The sequence below is a fragment of the Balaenoptera physalus genome, assembly GCF_965194825.1.
Source record: "Balaenoptera physalus genome assembly, chromosome: X".
Taxonomy (NCBI): domain Eukaryota; kingdom Metazoa; phylum Chordata; class Mammalia; order Artiodactyla; family Balaenopteridae; genus Balaenoptera; species Balaenoptera physalus.
The window spans coordinates 94,578,863-94,600,732 of NC_138903.1; the positions used below are offsets into that span (position 1 = coordinate 94,578,863).

The 21,870-nt window shown below is 37.2% G+C and overlaps 1 protein-coding gene across 2 annotated transcripts in view; it reads left to right on the top strand.

Annotated features, from left to right (window-relative positions):
- The window catches only part of RNF128 (ring finger protein 128), a 102,608-nt gene that overhangs the window by 79,022 nt on the left and 1,716 nt on the right, over positions 1-21,870 (top strand). For both annotated transcript variants that reach the window (XM_082447667.1, XM_082447666.1), the window contains exons 3-6: positions 9,092-9,163; positions 12,409-12,491; positions 13,373-13,469; positions 14,266-14,434. In XM_082447667.1, coding sequence (XP_082303793.1) covers positions 9,092-9,163; positions 12,409-12,491; positions 13,373-13,469; positions 14,266-14,434 — 421 coding nt within the window. The remainder of the gene's footprint in view (positions 1-9,091; positions 9,164-12,408; positions 12,492-13,372; positions 13,470-14,265; positions 14,435-21,870) is intronic.

Below are 21,870 nucleotides of genomic sequence, written 5' to 3' on the forward strand. Positions count from 1 at the left end.
AAGAATGGGAATCCACTTGGAAAGATGATAAAGACTTAGTAATATGGTCACACAGACCCAATACATAATGCTGGAGAATGTTAGCACTCAACACTTGGAAAGAGCATATACTCTGACACAGCAGGGTCTGTTAACTATTTTACTCCACATGGGGACCCAGGTAGTCATGGGGTAATGGCCTTCCATTTTTACTTATGGAAGTTCAGGAAGAGCATCTTTGAGACACATGCAGAGCCCCAAACTTATGGAAATTTTCTGGGTGAAATTGTAACTTACATTGCTGATCTCTGACTGACCTCTCCCAAAGGATGGACCAAAATAAGATGAGTTATAGGAATAGGAATAATACTGAATGATACCCGTGTATTCCCCATGGGAGGGAGACAGCCTTGCTGCACAACAGTCAGTGGGAAAACTGTATAATAGTGTGAGTTGAGACAAATGATTGACTTTGTCCTCAGCTAACATGGAACCTAGAAATGACAGAATCCTCACCACTGGTGGTAACACTTGTCCATCATAATATCTGGTATGTGGGCAAAGAACAATTTCTTCTAGGAAGATTTAATAAACACTTCTGTGATACTTCCTGACTTCTTTTGTAACCAGATGAAACTGTATCATAACCATACTGTGATATGGTGTAATACTGGTATTGTTGGTAAGGTTCAACTGCCTTATATAAATACATCTTATGATAATCAAATGTATTGGGAAGCTGAACTAAAACCTCCCCAGGATGTGATACCAATGGAGAGTGACTGGCCTGAGGAAGAATTAGATATAGTTCATTACTTTAAATAGCTCTGTACAAGTTTATCCCAAAGTTCAAGTGGCCATAGATCAAGGGAGTAAACAGATAATTAAATTGGTACATCAATATAAAGATGTTTTAAATGGTCTTATAGATTGGAAGAATTATTTCTTTGAACCTATTTTCATCCTTCATTGCCTTCTGCAAGTATTAGATATGGTTATGTTGTTCTTGCTTACCTTATACATAAATGCTTTACTAATTGTAAAAGCCCAAAACGACTGTTTTGTTGTTAAAAAGACCATGATTGAGAGAGAGAGAGTAGATTGTAAGGAAAGAGACAACACAGTAGATCTAGCTGCTTACTCCTTGAAAGTCTCCCAGGAAACCATGCTTGGCCCTTGGCCAACCCTGGGAATATGGCTGTCAAGATGGTTTTATTTTGTTTGTTTTGTTTGCTTTTCTGTTTTCTTCCAGTTTTATTGAGATATAATTGACGTATAGCACTGTGTAAGTTTAAGGTGTACAACACAATGATTTGACTTACATACATCCTGAAATGATTAACACAGTAGGTTTAGGGAACATCCATTGTCTCGTGTAGATACACATTAAAGAAATAGAAAAAAATATTTTTTCCCTTGTGATGAGAACTCCTAGGATTTACTCTCTTAATAACTTTCATTTATAATATATAGCAGTGTTAATTATACTTGTTGTACATTATATCCCTAGTACTTGCTTATCTTATAATTGCAAGTTTGTAGCTTTTGACTACCTTCATCTAATTCCCCCTTCCCCCACCATCTGCCTCTGGTAGTCACAAATCTGATCTCTTTTTCTGTAAGTTTGTTTGTTTGTTTGTTTTTTGCCTGCACCTCACGTCATGTGGGATTTTAGTTCCCCGACCAAGGATCGAACCCGTGCCCCCTGCAGTGGAAGCGCGGAGTCTTAACCATTGGACCGCCAGGGAAGTCCCAAGTTTGTTTGTTTTTGAAATATAATTGACCTACAACGCTATGTTAGTTCCTGGTATGTAACACAGTGATTCAATATTTCTATGCATTTGAAAATGATCGCCATGATTGTCTAGTTGTCATTTGTTACCATAAAAAGATATTACATAATTATTGACCATATTCAACACACTGTGCACTTCATACCGGTGACTCATTTATTTTGTAACTGAAATTTGTGCCTCTTTATCTCCTTGTATACAATGGAATATTACTCAGCCATAAAAAAGAATGAAATCTTAACCATTTGCGACAACATGAATGGATCTAGAAGATATTATGCTAAGTGAAATAAGTCAGGCAGAGAAAGACAAACACTGTATGATTTCACTTACATGTGGAATCTAAAGAACAAAACAAATGAACAAACATAACCAAATAGAAACAGAGTCATAGATACAGAGAACAAACAGGTGGTTACCAGAGGTGGGGGGTAGTGGGGGGAGGAGAGAAATAGGTGAGGGAGATTAAAAGGTACAGACTTTCAGTTAAAAAATAAATGAGTCAGTGTTCTTTATGTTAGTGATTGATGATTTTGTTATACACATCTGGAGCAACAATCAGGATAAATAATATGCACCTGGTTTCGTTGTTGGGTTCCTGAGCTTGGAGCAGCATGGCCAACTGCTAGCAGAATTATCTAGTGACCAGTCCCCCATCTGAGCCTCAGATCCTGAGACTCAAATTGGCTTCCTGGGCAGAGATATGTCACACATGTCCTTATAGTTTGCTGCCAAAGAGATAGCACTCCTGTGTGGTCTCAGATGAGGAAGAACTTAGCTACATTAATATCTTAAAATTTGTCCTTGAACTTAAAGCATGACTAAAAATATCTGAAACATTTCTGGTTACATTAAATTTTCTCTACTGTCCTAGTATATGAAATTAACTGGAAGACTTACCAGGTGTCTGCATACTGCACCACTATCAATATATACATATTTGTAGTGGGTGCATTTGTATGTATCTGTTCCTGCCTGAATTTGAGATTTAGAGCCCTTTACAAAACCACTGCTTTGGCTCTTGTGTAAGAAGAGCAGATTAAACAGATTCTCATCTGAGTAGGACCTGGTTTTATAGTCTTTCTCTGACTTTCTCACTGGACAAAAGGAAGCTCTTACAATGGGTCTGTCGGGATTTTTTAAAATTTTCACTTACTCTAATAAAGGCTTTGATTGTCTTTCTTTGAAAAATGCTATAATCTGACTCATAACCTATCTCCTAGGGTAAATTCCCCCTTTTCTCACTGCTCTTCCTTACAGTGCATTTCCTCACACTGTTCACAGGGATCACCTTCATGTAAGTGGTCTGTACTCCTATTTCTGTAGTTCCATAGACTTATGGGAAGCTGTTCTATAGTCTGCACCTCCTCTTTTCTTTAGGAATACTCTCATTCAAATATCATACAGAGGTTTTTTTGGGCTTTATCTTTTTTAATTGAAGTATAATTGACATACAGTATTATATTAGTTTCAGGTGTACAACACAGTGATTCCATGCCTAGGTTTTTGCTGGGGAAAAAAGTAGATTTCTCTCAGTTCTCATATATCTAAACAGCCACATTACTCAAACTTTGATTTTGTTCACAGGAATGTATCTGAAGAAAAGAATCCTCTTACTATAATCCTTGATTTTAAGTATTCTGTTTTATAAATTCCGAGCCAAATTTTTATGAAAATTTTTATTTTAAAAAAGTGGTGAGGGACTTTCCTGGTGGTGCAGTGGTTAAGAATCCGCCTGCCAATGCAGGGGACCTGGGTTCAAGCCCTGAGCTGGGAAGATCCCACATGTCGCAGAGCAACTAAGCCCGTGTGCCATAACTACTGAGCCTGCGTGCCATAACTACTGAAGCCCGCGTGCCTAGAGCCCGTGCTCCGCAACAAGAGGAGCCACCACAATAAGAAGCCCGCACACTGCAACAAAGAGTAGCCCCCACTCAATGCAACTAGAGAAAGCCTGTGCACAGCAACGAAGACCCAATGGGGCCAAAAATAAATTAAAAAAAAAAAGTAGTGACTTAAGAACAGGAAAATATAGTTTGCTTATATCTACCCTTTTTTCTTGCTTTTACATACCCCACTCTGCCCCCTCCCCCCACCATCAAGTGATTAGGTTTGACTACGTGCCTAGTGTTATTCATGTGGGTTTCAGTTAAACTAAAAGCTGAATGCCATGGGACCAAAACCCAGGTGACAAATAACCAGACTAAAACATTTATTGTACTTAGTTTGATATAAATTCACAGATGAACTAGGTAAGATATCTTTGAGTTCACTGTAATTTAAAAATTGAACATTGTAATATAGGATAAGAATTGACCTGACTCTTCATTTTCAGTCCACTTAAAGTGTCACTCAGAACCAAAATAACTATACAGCTGAAATTCTTCAGTGACTAGAACCATCCCAGCTTTTGAATAGACTAATGGCATTAAGCTTCTTTTAAGAAAATTGGCGAAAAACCAAGATGCTTTGAATCAGTCTTCTACTCTGCCAAATATTCTTAGACCAGGCATCTCAGGATTGGGGAAGAGGTGGGTAGAGTCTATTGATATAAAATACCTGTTTAAAAGAGCTCCCCAGGGCTTCCCTGGTGGCACAGTGGTTAAGAATCCGCCTGCCAATGCAGGAGACATGGGTTCGAGCCCTGGTCCGGGAAGATCCCACGTGCCGTGGAGCAACTAAGCCCGTGCGCCACAACTACTGAGCTTGTGCTTTAGAGCCCGCAAGCCACAACTACTGAGCCCGCGTGCTACAACAAAGAGTAGCTCCCACTCGCCGCAACTAGAGAAAACCCACGCACAGCAACGAAGACCCAACGCAGCCAAAAATAAATAAAAATAAAATAAATTTATTTAAAAAAAATAAATAAAAGAGCTCCCCAAATCACAGTAAGTAGCCAGTTGAGGAAGGATTTGAAGATTGGGTAATAGCTGACTTTGAGGGGTTTTTTTCTTATTTCTTTCATTTATCTTCTTCACAAGGAATGTGAAGCCCTTTAAGGGCTTCTTTGCTGTTACACAGTGGAGGCAGTGTGCTATAGTGGAGAGATCATGGGCTTTAAAGCCACATAGAACCTGGGCTTGAATTGAATAACAGCTCTGCAACTAACCAGCTGCCTGGACTTTAGTCAAGCTTCAAAACCTTTTCTTGTCTATAAAATTTGGATATTAAAATACCTATTCCATAAACTTGTTAATGTTTAAACAAGATGACACATGTAAAAAGCTTAGGGTTAAACCTGGCGCATGGCAGGGGCCCAATACATGTTCTCTAAACCTTTCTTTTCCCAGATTTGATAGAATAGAAGCTTTTAATGAGTAAAACTTAGATGAGAAAATCATGAAAATGTGTTTTTCTAAACTCAGAAGCTATTCTTTGAGCAACTACTAGGCATTATGGGAAATTTTTTTTAATGATTAAGGCCCAGTCTTCCACCTACTCACAATCTACTAGGAGAAAAAGACAGATGAATAATTCAACTACAGAATATAAGAGGTAGAAACAATGTACTATTGCAATTTATAGGGTAGGGGGGAATTCTGATATGGTGGAGAAGTACTGAAAAGGTGTCCAAAGTAATTTGTGTAACAAAGTAGATATACTCTTGAAGTTCTGATTTTAAGGAATCAAATATAAATTACAGTTTGCATTGGGGCATATTCTCTTTAAATGTTAAAGCCAGAAGTTTGACTTAAACAAAATTACCCAAACATATATTTAATATAAACTACTTGGTCTTAATTTTGTTCTTGTATGTCAGTTTTTAGAGGAATGGATGCATCTTGGGAACTCCTGCTATCATGTGACAGTGAAATAGTTTGAATACTGATGGCAGTTTTAAAAGTGACCTTTATTCAGGTTCTAAAAATACAGTTTGTGCTTCTTAACAAAACCACGTTGCTCCTCCATATTGAAAGAAATGTCTTTTCTTTATAAAAGCTTGGTAGGAGTTATTGGAAATATTCAAATTGTCCTTTAAAGGATTTTTTTAAATTCTAGGGCTGCTTCATTAAACATCGGTTTATTCTGTGCTGCAAATGTTTTAGAGATCCTTCATAATCAAGTCCCTTGCTTAGGATCTTCTGGTCTTAATGTAAGTTCCACTTTTCTCATTCACACAGACTTGGACATTACATTTAAAGTTTGCCTTCGATCCCATCTCTCAAATTAATTTGCGTTAGTCTTGGATATAATCAGAGTTGTATAGTTAGCATTCATCCCTGATGAATTGATGAACCCTAGCACTGGAGACTCATGCATTTAGATTTTTTGAATATTTTGGAATGAGAAATCAGACTATATAGATTTAATCAGGTAAATACACTAGAGATGTATTACTTCCTTGTGAGTGCATTTCCCCAGTTGTGTCATAGAGCTTGTTACTTAAACCTAAATCAGAAGTGCTCTAAAGACAGGTTGCAAAATGATTGTCAAAGACTTCTTATCAACTACATTTTTTCCTTGCCCAGTTTTCTCTTGTTGGCTCTATTTTTGTATCATTTGCATTTTTTTCATCTTCGTGTTGAAATAGCTCATGCTTTATAGGAAAAGAAAGTAGTGATGTTTGGAAGTCTAGGCCAGGGCCAGAATCCTGTGGGCCTACTGGTTGTTCCCTGTAAGGACTGGCCACAATTTGACAGACCATAGAATCCAGGAGTTGGAAAAACTTCAGAAGGTTTTGGATGGTTGTATCGTAATGGAATCTTGGAATACGAAGAGCAGACTTCCAGTACCAACTCTATCATTCAGAGGCTGCATGCCCTTTTGGACAAGTTATTTTACTCTTCCAAGCCTCCACTTGCTCAACGTTAAAGTGGAGATATCCTCTCCTTTAGGGGATTGTTGTGAGGATTAAATGAGGTAATAGATATCAAAAATAATTATAAAATAACTATATAAATGTAAGGAAGAAGTACTAGCTTCCTGCTCCAAGCCACAGTAAACAAAAGATGGCTACCTTGATGTCAGAGTTAAGTGTTCCCAAACTCTGGGCTTCAGTGGGACTGACACTAACCAACTCTGAGATTTTGAGCACAGCATTCTTTCTCTTTGGGCATCAGTTTTCTTATCTGTCAGATTAGATCTCAGGCTAGGTGAACTCTAAGAGTTTTCCAGCTCTAAAGATCCTAAGTGTACCTCCTTTCACTATCACTCTATTATTTACTTGTGATGCAACTGACAGAAGGGAAAATATTTAAGCTCAAAATGAAGTACCAGGGCTTCCCTGGTGGTGCAGTGGTTAAGAATCCGCCTGCCAATGCAGGGGACAGGGGTTCAAGCCCTGGTCTGGGAAGATCCCACATGCCGCAGGGCAACTAAGCCCTTGCGCCACAACTACTGAGCCTGCGCTCTAGAGCCCGCGAGCCACAACTACTGAGCCCACATGCCACAACTACTGAAGCCCACGTGCCTAGAGCCCATGCTCCGCAACAAGAGAAGCCACTGCAACGAGAAGCCCGCGCAGCGCAACGAAGAGTAGACCCCACTCATCACAACTAGAGAAAGCCCACGTGCAGCAACGAAGACCCAACACAGCCAAAAAATAAAAAAAATAAGAAAAATTAAATAAATAAATTTATTTAAAAAAATTAAGTACCATCATAAAATTCCCCTTGTGAGTGAAATCCATGATTAAGTCTCAGAGAGAGAGTGAAAGGGCTTCGATTAGTGTCTCTTTCCTTCTGAGAGCTAGGCCTTCCTATTAACTGTTTCTATGAGCTATATTTGCCAGTCAGGTAACAATCTGAGAAGTTTCTGCTGCTACTATGCCAGCAAAGAAATATTTTGGCAGTAATGTCCTTGGCATCAAGCCAAATACGTTTCACAAAATGATATTTTATAGGAGGCAGGTTTGGGCATTAAGGAATTTCCTCACATACCTACACCCATGGATTATTCCCTTCCAAAATATATTTGCTACAGATATGTATAAATCTGTAATACTAATTGATGAATAAATAGTACTTTATATTTTTGTTTAATAAACATTTTATTGAGTGTCTGCTATCAGCCAGACATTATGCTGGATACTTTACTTACGTTATATCTAATTTTCATGTAACCTCAATGTCACCTAGGGGTCTCCCTGCTGGGGATGGAGGTACATACAGGGGGATGAGGAAGTTGTTGACATCCTCACAAGACCTCTGGTTCTGAGCATCTACTTTCTGCTGAATTTCTATAAGTTTGTCCATTTTACAGTACAAAATAGGAAGATTGCTTATCATCTTGCCATGCTGCACATGCTATCTCTCTATTCCATACAGCATTCACCCAGGTGTGAAACCTAGCCTCTTCTTCAATTTACACATATATTATCTTCACTTGAGGCATTCGTGTATGTGGTAGATTTTACTGAAATAGAAGGAAGGTTTATTTGTGGCATCACAAATAATTTCAAATTAACACCAAATATCTCATACCACCTGGGAGTTCTTTCCTCTGGGCAGTTCATCCCACACAGAGGGATAGTCTCTCATTGATTCCTCTCTTTCTCACTTTTCCTTCACCTTTTAAATTTCCCGCTATACCTTAACCTCACTTCTGATTCAAATATATATATATATACACACACATATATATACATACATATGTGTGTGTGTATGGATAGATAGATATAGATATATATGTAATATTTTAGTCTTTATTCCCTAAATGAGCCACGGACTTGCCTTTGCATATCCAGACTCATCTAGGTATATGTTCAGTGAAACAAAAAAAGGCTTACCACTCTCAGAATCCACCCTCCTTACAAGGCAGTAGTGGTTATAAACAGCAATTTTTTCCCCTAATACCAAATAACACTGTAAGGATTTGTATTATCCTCATTTTATAGATGAGTAAACAAGCTCAAAGATTTAATGACTTGTCCAGGATTATTCATTTGGTAAGTGACAAAGTCAGATTTTGAAGCTAGGTCCATTTGCATCCAATGCACTTTCTACCAAACAAGACACGATTCAAAAAAGAAATTGGAAAAGATGTAATTTAAGGACCTCTGGGCTTTTGAAAATAGGAAAATTTCTTTGAAAATTCATAGCATCCGAATCCATTTGGAATAGGGACGCATAGCTTTACCATTGTGGCCCAAAGCTGCTGTTTAAGAAGGTAAGGAAACATAAGGTTTCAGTAATTTAAAAAAATCCTGCTTGATATCAGATAAATGGGCATTTATTATGGCTAATTAAATTTTATCTTTTAAAATTTACTTAGACATTGACTTTTACCTGATAAATATTTATTAATCCTCTCTACCTTTTTTGTCGTATTTCTTTTAGAAATATTTTTTCTAATACCGGCTATTTTTTTTTTTATTACAGAGACAATTAAAGGCAGATGCTAAAAAAGCTATTGGAAGGCTTCAACTCCGCACACTGAAACAAGGAGACAAGGTGCATTTATGACTTGTAAATGCTATTTGTTTTAAAGCAGTGCTACCAAGCCATTGTTAAAAGCTAAATGTTCTTCCAAAGTATGATTTTCATTGGACTTTATAAATCTTATTGATTTTTTAATCTATTTGATGCTGGAGGTAGGCTGAATAATGGCCCCCAAAGACATCTAGGTCCTAATCCCTAGAACCTGTAAATGTTACCTTATATGGCAAAAAGTACTCTGCAGATGTGATTAAGTTAAGGATCTTGAGATGGGGAGGTTATCCTGGATTATCCGGGTGGATCCTAAGTATAATCACAGTGTCTTTATAAGAGGGAGGAAAGGGGAGATTTGACTACAGTGCAGTAGGAGATGTGACAATGGAAGCAAGAGGTTGCAGTGATGCAAGAAAGGGGCCATGAGCAATAACAGTAAGAGTATAAGTTTGTGTCATTTTAAGCCACTAAGTTATTGTAATTTGTTACAGCAACAGCAAATTACTACAGTGCTTCAGTACAACTCTACTTGAACATCCAGTTTCAGATTTAGCACAGTTGAAAACTACCATTGATGTATAAAACACGTATCAAAAAATAGCTATGGAAGTTTGTACTACAATAAAAATATAGCTACAGAACTTACTGAAATAAAAAAATACCATTTATAACAGCACCAAAACCATTATATACTTAGGTATAAATCTTACAAAATATGTACAAGATCTATATGCTGAAAAGGGCAAAACATAATGAAAGAAAGAAATCAAAGAAGACCTAAAGAAATGGAGGGATATACCGTGTTCATGGGTTAGAAGACTCTGTTGTCAAGATGTCACTTCCTCCCCAAACTGATCTATAGATTCAATGCAGTTTCAATCAAAATCCTAGTTGCATCCTTTGTAGGAATTGACAAGTTGACTCTAAGTTTATTTGGAAAAGCAAAAGAACTAGAATAACCAAAACAATTTTGATAAAAAACAAATTTGGATGACTCACATTTCCTGATTTGCAGAATTATTTTAAAGCTACAGTAATCAAGAAAGCATGGTATTAGGGAAAGGATGGACCTTTAGATCTTTGAAACAGAAGAGACAGTCCAGAAATAGACCCACACATAAATGGTCGATTGATTTTCGACAAAGGTGCAAAAGCAATTCAAAGAAGAAAGGGCAGCCAATTGTTGGCTCTCCATACGCAATGACTGAATATCCATAGACAAAAAAAAAAATGAACCTCAATCCATACTTTATGCCCTCTGCAAAAATTAACTTGAAATGGATCACAGACTTAAATATAAAACCTAGAACTATGAAATTTTAGAAGAAAACTTTGGAGAAAAATATCTTTGTAGCTTGGGTTAGGCAAAGATTACTTAGATATGATACCAAAAACAAGTCCATTAAAGAAAAAAGAGAAATTTGTTAAAATTAAGAGCTTTTGCTCTTTGAAAGACACCGTTAAGAGACTGAAAAGACGAGCCACAGACTGGGAGAAAATATTTGCAAATCACATATCTGATAAAGGACTGTATTCAGAATATATAAAGAACTCTCAAAACTCAAGAAGAGAACAGACAACCTAGTGGAAAAATGGGCAAAACAGACATTTTACCAAAGAAATATATGGCTGGCAAAAAAGCACATAAAATGATGCTAAACATCATTAGTCATTAGGGAAATGCACATTAAAACCACAATGTGATACCCACAGCACATTTATTAGAATGGCTAAAACCAAGAGCTGACCAGATGTGGAACAGCTGGAACTCTCATGCATTTTCTGGTGAGAATGCAATGTACAGCCAGTTTGGAAAACAGTTTGGCAGTTCTATGTGTGTGTGTGTGTGTGTGTGTGTGTGTGTGTATGTATAAGTTAATTAATTATTGGAGTATAGTTGCTTTACAATGTTGTATTAGTTTCTGCTGTACAGCAGAGTGAATGGCAGTTCTTTATGAAGTCAAATATACACTCTCGAAAGAACCCAGCAATCTCACTGCTAGATGTTTACCCATTCACATAAAAACTTTTTCACAATTGTTCATGGCAGCTTTACTGATAATTACCAGAAACTGGAAAGAACCCAAATGTCCTTCAAGTGTTGAATGGATAAAAAAAACTGTGGTACATCCATATCATGGGATACTATTTAGCAATAAAAAGGGGGGAATCCTACTGATACATACAACAACATGGATGAATCACAAATGCATTATGTTAAGTGAAAGAAGGCAGACTCAAAGGCTATATAAGGCACAATCCCACTTATAAGATATTCTGGAAAAGCCCAAACTACAGGCACTGAAAAACAGATGAGTGGGTGGCAGAAGATAGTGATAAAAGGAGGAGTTAATTACAGAGGGGTTAATTACGAAGTGGTATAGAGGAATTTGTTGGGGTACCAGGACTATCCTATATCTTGACTATGGTGGTGATTAAGTGACTGTATGTTTCTCCAAACTTGCAAAACTGTATACTCAACATTTAGAGTGAATTTTATTGCATGTGACTTATACCTTAATTTTTTTAATGGAAAAACATAGCCATAGAACTTGTGGCATTGTGTAAATTCTAAAACCAGGAAGAGGTTTAAATCAGTTCTACATGTTTCTCTTTGTACTGTTCCCCTTTGGTTGACTTTATTCTTTTACTGTACTTATTTGTTTGTTTGTTTGTTTGTTTGTTTGTTTTGGCTGCACCGAGTGGCTTTGCAGGACTTTATTCTTTTACTTTATTTATTTATTTAGACTGCACCGAGTGGCTTTGCAGGATCTCAGTTCCCCGACCAGGGATTGAATCCGGGCCACAGCAGTGAAAGCCCGGAATCCTAACCACTAGGCCACCAAGGAACTTCCTTCTTTTACTTTTTAAAGTCTAAACATTTTATTTTATTTTCCAACTTCAATTACATAATACACAGTGTTATTGACTGTAGTCACCATGTTTTACATTAGATCTTCAGACCTTATTCATCTTATAGTTGAAAGTTTGTACCCTTTTATTAACTTCTCCCTGTTTCCCCCATTCCTCAGACCGTGGAAACTACTTTTCTACTCACTCTTTCTATAAGTTTGACTCTTTTTTTAGATTCCAATTAAGTCTAGATAATTTTAAACTGCTTATTGAAACAGTCGTTTTAGTGATGTGATGCTCCTTCTTCTGTAGGAATTTATGTAATTTATTAAATACATGTATATTCTGATTTTGCTCTGTAGTTTAATGTATTTTTCTTATCCATCTGAATAACAATAACTATTTGCTCTTAGGAAATTGGCCCTGATGGAGATAGTTGCGCTGTGTGTATTGAACTATATAAACCTAATGATTTAGTGCGCATCTTAACCTGCAAGTAAGTTTGATTTTCTTTTATGTCGTCAATGAGAATAGCTGGCTTACAAAAATGATTGTAGTGGGGGAAACTATTTTGAATGTTTCCAATTTGATGTAAAGAAAGTGTTTATTTTTAACTTCTTTTCATTTAAATATAGGTGATTGCTTTATTTTTAATGTCATTGGAAATGGTACAAGGCTAATTATATAATATTTCCATAATCTGGTACAATTTGGAAACTAGTTCCGTAAAAAACTTAAGAACCTAGCCAGCATCACTGTGTGTGTGTGTGTGTGTGTGTGTGTGTGTGTGTGTGTGTGTGTGTGGTACTGGATTATTTAATTCAAAATAATTCTACCAATCCTATTGAGAAAAAAATAAAATCAACTTATGAGCACCTATTTGGAAGTCTTCATTCTTTAGCTTCTTATTATCCCTCTCCCGGAAGTTGTTCTTAACACTCTTCCTTTTAGCTATTAAATAGTGGCGTTCTTGGAACTTATCACATTGCCTAAAGTATCGGAATTATGTTACACTCAATACTTTATTGTACTATATTATTGAGAATGACTAACTGTACTATTTTATAGTTAGGGAATAACAAAATAATTAAGATCCGAATTACTGAACAAAACCTTAGGTCAAGTAACATCTTAGCTATTTTTCAAGTAAGTGGTATTGAAAATAGTTTTTATGAAGCTAGAGTAATGAGGCTATATTTAAAAGTACCGTATTATGAAATTTCCAAATATTGTTTCTGTAATAGTGTGTTTAAAAGGGAAAAAAAAGGCATCCATTAAAAGACTAAGTAAGCTTACAGGGTAACCCGTTAGTATATTAGGCAAAGTGTTGCTAGTTCACAACTGATAACCAAAATATGTGTTTTTTTCCTTCATTAGCCATATTTTCCATAAGACATGTGTTGACCCATGGCTATTAGAACACAGGACTTGCCCCATGTGCAAATGTGACATACTCAAAGCTTTGGGAATTGAGGTAAACGTTGCTAAACTATTTATACGAAGGAACTTAAGCAGTGTGTTATTTATATATCTGGGCCTTCAGGAAAAAAAATCCTTATTTTTTAGCTACGTAATGTGCTAGACTTACAGTTTATACCAAAAATTGGACCTACTTACATCATAGTGACAGAGAGGTACCATGTTGGACCACCTCCATTTTCCTCCTTCTTCCCTCTCCTCAAATGTACTTATTATTTGGTCAGAATTGGAAGTGATGACCCCAACTGACTTCTGATACCCCTTGCTGTTTTTTACTCTCTTACTATTGCATAGCAATCAAACTTGTTGTTAACTGAGCATGTAAAGTTTGAGAGAGTATAATAAATATTAAGTTATATTTCGTAAATGAAAAAAAAAACTACCTATTTCACAGTACACACAACAGAAAGTCAAGCTCAACAAACTCTTCCTGACTTGAGGAGATATACAGATGACAGTGATTCTCAAAACCCCTAGGGGACAGCATAGGAATTTTTTTTGAGTGCCTTCCTTGTATCAGGCATTATATTATGAAGTGTTCACCCAGATAAACATGTCAGATGTTGAGGGCAATCTGCTTGTAACATCTTTCACTCCATTGGAGCCAATTACTCCAACTGCTCTGGCTGGGACCTGCAAGAAATTTTTGTGATCATCAAAAATGGATTGTAGGTTTAAAAGGTTAAGAAGCATTGCTCTAATAAGTCACCTATGAAGAAACTTTGTAATGATATGTCAAGGAAAAACATATACTCTGAGAGCCTCTTAATGTGTTTAAATGCTTTCCGCAGGTGGATGTTGAAGATGGATCAGTGTCTTTACAAGTTCCGGCATCCAACGAAGCATCCAACAGTGCCTCTCCTCATGAAGAGGATAATCGCAGTGAAACTGCATCGTCTGGATATGCTTCAGTTCAGGGCGCAGATGAACCGCCTTTGGAGGAACATGTGCAGTCAGCAAGTAAGCACCATGCTGAGGGGCAATGAGTGCCCCACAAATGATCCCCACATTGGGGATTAGACACCAGGCAGAGTACTCCTGCTTTTTAGCATTTATTCTATTCATCCATTAACACATTCCAGGTTTTTTCTAGTAACAATGATGCAATGCAGGATGCACCCCTACCTTAACTTAATATACACATTCAAATGTACCTGAAACAGATGAAATGCATTAAGAGTGGGGATTAGTCACAGAAGAAAAAGATTTTTTTATTGGAAAGCTTCTCTCCAATGCATTTAAGAGTTGGCTTATTAACTTAGGCTAAGGAGAAACTTTTCAACTTTAGAAGCCATTGTTTATTGCATATCAATCAGAAATTAAGATAAAGAAATTAAGATAAAGAATTCCTGGAATGATAAAACAGAATTTAATTTCCAAAAGCTTGATTTATACACAACTCCAGAACCCATTTTTTGCACAGATCAGAAACTGTGTTTAAGAATGATGTGCTGCCACCTGTTGATTATTTGCCATGAAGTGAACAAACTGTGGAAAGTAAAATTGAATGTATTAATTTCAAAATTCATGTGAATCAGTATTAGCAACTTAGTAATGTCATACCAGTAGAGAGATTTTAGGGAATTCTGTTACTTTTTTCCTTAGAGAAAACCCGTATACAAATTACTTTCCCTTTCTTTAACTTCCACCTTTTTCATGGTTTTTGTTGGTTGATAGTTTTTCCTCTATCCTCATTTTGAGATAACCTAATTCTGGCATAAAAGTAGAAGGAAAATGAAATGTCAAGATGACTTGTAAAAGTTTCAGCTTCCTATGACATGAACCTTTGTCCTTGGTAGGCTTATAAGTGCCATAGATACCATTTCTACAGAGGTCACGAGGAATACCATCATGCAAACGCAAACCTCATGTTGTAATCTAACCTTTGGACATTTCCTAGAGTACAAAGTAGTCATAAGAATCTTAATAATCTGTGTTTTGTTCTACCTATAATAGATAATCATTGTCTATTTGCCCCAGATGAATTTTTGGTTCCTGTAACTGTGTGGTAATAGAATTCAGTGAAGATAAAGGACAGTGTATGGGATAATTCAGTTTAGCAGCATTGGTGGTTCAGTGGTAGAATTCTTGCCTGCCATACGGGAGACCTGAGTGTATGGGATAATTCAGTTAATTGTCAGCCCAGTTTAAAAAAAAGAAAAAAATCCCAACCTACTTTTTTTGTGTTCTGTTCTTGTGGGGGAGGGTAGAAGGCAGAACAGTTTTTGCAGAGAATTTGCGAGTTTTGGGGGGAGGGTAGAAGGCAGAACAGTTTTTGCAGAGAATAAGCAAATAAAATGATGATCCATGTTCCTTCTCCTGTATTCTTTTAAATGTTTTTTTTTTTAGCAATGGGTTTATAGCTACTTTATTTATTTATTTGTTTATTTTGGCTGTGTTGGGTCTTCGTTTCGTGCGAGGGCTTTCTCTAGTGGCGGCAAGCGGGGGCCACTCTTCATCACGGTGCGCGGGCCTCTCACTATCGCGGCCCCTCCCGTTGCGGGGCACAGGCTCCAGACGCACAGGCTCAGTAGTTGTGGCTCACGGGCCCAGTTGCTCCGCGGCATGTGGGATCTTCCCAGACCAGGGCTCGAACCCATGTCCCCTGCATTAGCAGGCAGATTCTCAACCACTGCGCCACCAGGGAAGCCCCTTCTCCTGTATTCTTTATCTCCGTGAATGGTAGTAACACCTACCCGGGTGAGTCAAACCAGAAACTTAGGTCGATCCTAGATCCTACCCTCTCCCCTTCCTATTGATTCAATATCATTTTTCCTCTAAACCATCCCCTAATTTCCAACCTTAATTCAACAGTCATAGTTTGAGCCACTATCTTCTCTCTGCCCATTCCTTCTACTCTTCCTCCCCCAAGAAATTGGGGAAGCCCAGTCCAACTCCTGTTCCTCCTTTAAAACTTGCTCCCCTTTGAGAAGCTTCCCTTGACTCACCTGTGTGGTCCTACTGTCTACTTCGGTAGAACTTCTATCATTGCATTTATTGCACTGAATTGTATTAAAACCTTAAAAAGTCCCTTTGGGTAGGGACAGTGTCTTATTATTCACTGTCGTATACCCAAGCACCTAGCACAGACTGCCGCATAGTAAATACTCAAATAAGTGTTGAATGAGTGACCACATAGAATAGATTTAATTTTATCTATGATTATATATTAATAGTTTGGGCATTATGCCTATTAACCATTGATTATTATGGTGATAGTTGTGATTTAAATAACTTTGTAAACATACAGTTGATTAGTTCATGCCTGTGTGTTCCATCATTGTGCTGAATTTTATCAGAGCACTGATTTTTCAAACGTAAGCATACATTGAGTCACCTGGAGGGCTTGTTAAAACAGAGGGGCAACCATCAGTTTCTGACTCAGTTGGTCTGGGGTGGGCCCTGAGAATTTTCATTTCTAAGAAGTTTCCAGGTGATACTGATACTGCTTGTCCAGGGACCACACTTTGGGAACCACCGAATAAGGACCCTAGTTCTTAACCCTGGCTGCACATTAGAATCACCCATAGAAACTTTAAACATTACTAATGCCTGGGCTTTACCCCAGAATTGTTAAGTCAGAATCCATGAGATGTGGGGCCCAAGCACAGGTTATTTTTTTATTTTGAAATAATTTCAGCCTGACCAAAAATCGTTTCAAAAACAGTAAAAAGAATGCCTATATACCCGTCACCAAACTTCTCCAAAAGTTAACATCTTATATAACCATATACAATTATCAAAATCAGGAAATTAAATGATAAAATGTTATTAACTAAACTGATCTTACTCAAATTTCACCAGTTGGTCCATTAATGTCCTTTTTCTGTCCTAGGATCCCACATCGCCTTTCCTCTTTTCTCATTTTTCCCCAATTTTATTGAAATACACTTGACATATAATCAGAGTAAGATTAGTTAAATCCATCATCTCACATAATTACACATTTTGTGTGTGTGTGTGGTGAGAACATTTAAGATCTACTCTCTTAGCAACTTTCAAGTATTTAATACAGTATTGTTAACTGTAGTCACCATCTATATGTTAGATTCCCCAGAACTTATTCATCTTATAACTGGAAACTTGTACCCTTTGACAAACATTTCCCCATTTGCCCCACCTTCCAGCCTCTTGCAACCACCATTCTACTCTGTTTCTATGAATTTGGCTTTTTTTTTTTTTAAGATTCTGCATATAAGTGATATCATACAGTATTGGTCTTCTCTATCTGACTTATTTCACTTAGCACACTGCCCTCAAGGTCCATCGATGTGGTTGCAAATGGCAGGATTTCCTTCTTTCTCATGGCTGAATAATGTTCCATTGTTTTATATATATATGTATATATATATATATACACCACATTTTCTTTATCTGTTCATCAGTCAGTGGACACTTAGGTTATTTCTGTGTCTTGGCTATTGTGAATGATGCTGCAGTGAACATGGAGGTGCAGCTCTCTCTTCAAGATAGTGATTTCATTTCCTCTAGATATATACCCAGAAGTGGGATTGCTGGATGATATGGTAGTTCTATTTTTAATTTTTTGAGAACCTCCATACATGTTTCCCATAGTGCTGGACCAATTTACATTCCCACCAACGGTGCACTAGAGTTCCCTTTTCTTCACATCCTTGCCAACACTTACCTGTTTCCTTTTTGATAATAGCTATTCTAACAAGTGTGAGGCAATATCTCATTGTGGTTTTGATTTGCATTTCCCTGATTAGTGATGTTGAGCATCTTTTCATGTACCTGTTGGCCATTTGTATGTCTTCCTTGGGAAAATATCTCAGTTCTTCTGCCCATTTTTTAATCAGATTATTTGCTTTTTTGCTATTGAACTGTATGAATTCCTTATATATTTTAGATATTAACCCCTTATCTGATATGTGGTTTGCACATATTTTCTCCCGTTTTGTAGCTTGCCTTTTCATTCTTTTGATTATTTCTCTTGCTGAGTAGAAGCTTTTTGGTTTGATGTAGTCCCATTTGTTGATTTTGGCTTTTTAAGTCCTTAATCCATTTAGAGTTCATTTTTTAAGTGGTGTAAGATAGGGGTCCAGTTTCATTCTGTTGCATATTTATCCAGTTTACCCAACACCATTTACTGAAGACTGTCTTTTCCCCATTGAGTGTTCTTGGCTCCCTTGTCAAATATTAGTTCATCTCATACACATGGTCTCATACACATGGGTTTACTTCTGGGCTCTCAATTCTTTTCCACTGATCTATGTGTCTGTTTTTATGCCAGTACCATACTGTGTTGATTATTATAGCTTTGTAGTATAGTTTGAAATCAGGAAGTGTGATGCCTCCCCACTTTGTTCTTCTTTCTCAGGATTGCTTTGGCTATCCAGTGTCTTTGGTAGTTCCATATGAATTTTAGGATTTTTTTTATACTTCTGTGAAAAATGCATTTGGAATTTTGATATGGATTGCATTGAATCTACAGATGGCTTTGGGTAGTATGGACATTTAAACAACATGAATTCTTTTTTTTTAATAGATTTATTTATTTATTTACTTATTTTTGGCTGTGTTGGGTCTTTGTTGCTGCACGCAGGCTTTCTTTAGTTGCAGCGAGCAGGGGCTACTCTTCGTTGCGATGCACGGGCTTCTCATTGCGGTGGCTTCTCTTGTTGCGGAGCACGGGCTCTAGGCACGTAGACTTCAGTAGTTGTGGCATGTGGGCTCAGTAGTTGTGGCTCACGGGCTCTAGGGAGCAGGCTCAGTAGTGTGGCGCACAGGCTTTGTTGCTCTGTGGCATGTGGGATCTTCCCAGACCAGGGATCGAACCCGTGTCCCCTGCATTGGCAGGCTGATTCTTAACCACTGCGCCACCAGGGAAGTCCAATATGAATTCTTCTGATCCATGAACATGGGATATATTTCCATTTATTTGTGCCCTCTTCAATATCTTTTATAAATGTCTTATAGTTTTCAGTACAAATCTTTTACCTCCTTGGTTAAATCTATTCATAAGTATTATATTGCTTTTTGATGCTATTGTGAATGGGATTGTTTTCTTTATTTCTCTTTCAGATATTTCATTGCTGGTGTATAGAAATGCAGCTGATTTTTGTCTGTTGATTTTGTAACCTGCAACTTTAGTGAATTCGTTTATTAGTTCTAACAGTTTTTGTTGGTATCTTTAGCATTTTCTCTAGGTCATGTCATCTGGAAACAGACAATTTTACTTCTTCCTTTCTCATTTTGATGCCTTTTTTCTGTTTGTTTGTTTGTTTAAAATATATTTTTTTTTGGCCGTGCTGCATGGCATGTGGGATCATAGTTTCCCCGACCAGGGATTGAACCTGCGTCCCCTGCATTGGAAGCACGGAGTCTTAAACCACTGGACCGCCAGAGAAGTCCCTTGATGACTTTTCTTTTCCTTTCTAATTTCTCTGGCTAGGACTTCCAGTACTATGTTGAATAGGAGTGGTGAGAGTGGGTACCCTTGTCTTGTTCCTCTTGAGTATGTTGTTAACTGTGGGTTTGTCAGGTATGTCCTTTATTTATTTATTTATTATTTTTTAAATTTTTTGGCTGTACCACGCGGCATGTGGGATCTTAGTTCCCCGACCAGGGATCAAACCCACGCCCCCTACAGTGGAAGCATGGAGTCTTAACCACTGGACTGCCAGGGAAGTCCCCATGTATGTCCTTCATTATGTTTGGGAATGTTCCTTCTATACCCAATTTTCTGAGAGGTCCACATTGCATTTAACTGTTACGTCTTCTTAGTCTCCAATCTGTGACTGTTCCTTAGTCTTTTTCTTTCATGACTTTGACACTTCTGAAGGCCACCAGTTAGTTATTTTGTAGAATGTCCCTCAATTTGGAATTGTCTCCTGATTCCCAATGATTAAATTTATTGTCCATTGTCTATTTCTGGCAAGAATACCACAGAAATTATGTTGTGCCCTTCTCTGGCTCATATCATATAATGAGGCACATGATGCCCATGTCTTATTACCAATGGTTTTAATTTTGTTCGCTTGGTTAAGGTAGCATCTGCCAAGCTTCTCCTTTTAAAGTTATTCTTTTTCCCTTTATAATTATTAATTATTTTATAGAGAGACACTTGGAGACTATGCAAATATCCTGTTTCTCATCTTACTTTTTACCTACTAATTTTATCAATCAGTGATGTTTCTTGCTTACAATAATTATTACTGAAATGTGTGCCAAATGGTGATTTTCTATTTCCATCCTTCTTTCTACATTAATTAAGCTTCTATTTTAAGGAAGCTTTCTCCACTTATTTATTCAATTATTTATTTATAATAATATGGACTCATAGATATTTCTTTTATTCCATAATATTATTCTCATGATTTATTCATGGTTAGATTGTCCTAGATTTGGTCATTGGGAACTCCCTCAAGTTGGTTTGTTTCCTTTCAACATGCTCCATCATTTTTTTTTTTTAGGCTTTGAAGGCCATAGGTCTTTGTTGCTTTTGGTTGTTTTCTCTTCCAACCTCTTAAGAATGAAAAAACCACTCTTAGCTATAGAGTTGGCTTGCAAGCTGTAGTTTGCTGATCCCTAGGCTTGAATCTAGATTAATCTTGTACTTTCCTTGTCCTAGCCCTGGAATCAGTTATTTCTTCAGGGGGTGGGGGCTTTTATTGGAGAACAGTACCTCGAAATCAAGATCTGGGCACTAGGTATGCTCATTGCTATTGGGGTGTCATTGCTATTAGCCCTTTCAAGGAACAACGCTAGGAAATATGTGTATGTACTCACACAAATATACACACACATCTACATTCACCTATCTGAAGAACAGCTAGTTCATACTTATATTTCTGATTCCAGTCCAACACCACAGAGTTTATTCTAGCCTTCCCCTTTCCTTATTTGTAACTCCTTTCTCTGACATTGAGAAACCTGGCTGTTGTTATCCACAATATATTTACTTATTTGTTCAATCCTAAAGTACACCTAAGTTTCAACATTGCTAACACACCCCTGTGAAAAACAGTTTCACTAACCAGTGTAGTTCTTTGGTTTTAGCCTTATAGGATATAGTCAAAGTATCATTTTCCAAAGTTACTTAGGTTAGTTCTTTTCTTTCCCACTCTCTTCAGGATGATTATATATTTCATCTGTAATATAATTATATTCACTTGTTACTATTTGTATTCCATTTTGGGAACTCCTGCCCCCCACAACTTCCTGGTTGATTTTTTTTAGTCTTTCTGTCTGTCTGTCTATCTATCTATCTACCTACCTACCTACCTACCTATCTATCTATCTATCTATCTATCTATCTATCTATCTACCTACCTACCTACCTATCTATTTATCTATTTATCTATCTATCTATGCATAGCATATGTAATTTTTTAAAGTGCCCAGGTGATTGAAATGTGATTTAAGAGCTATTA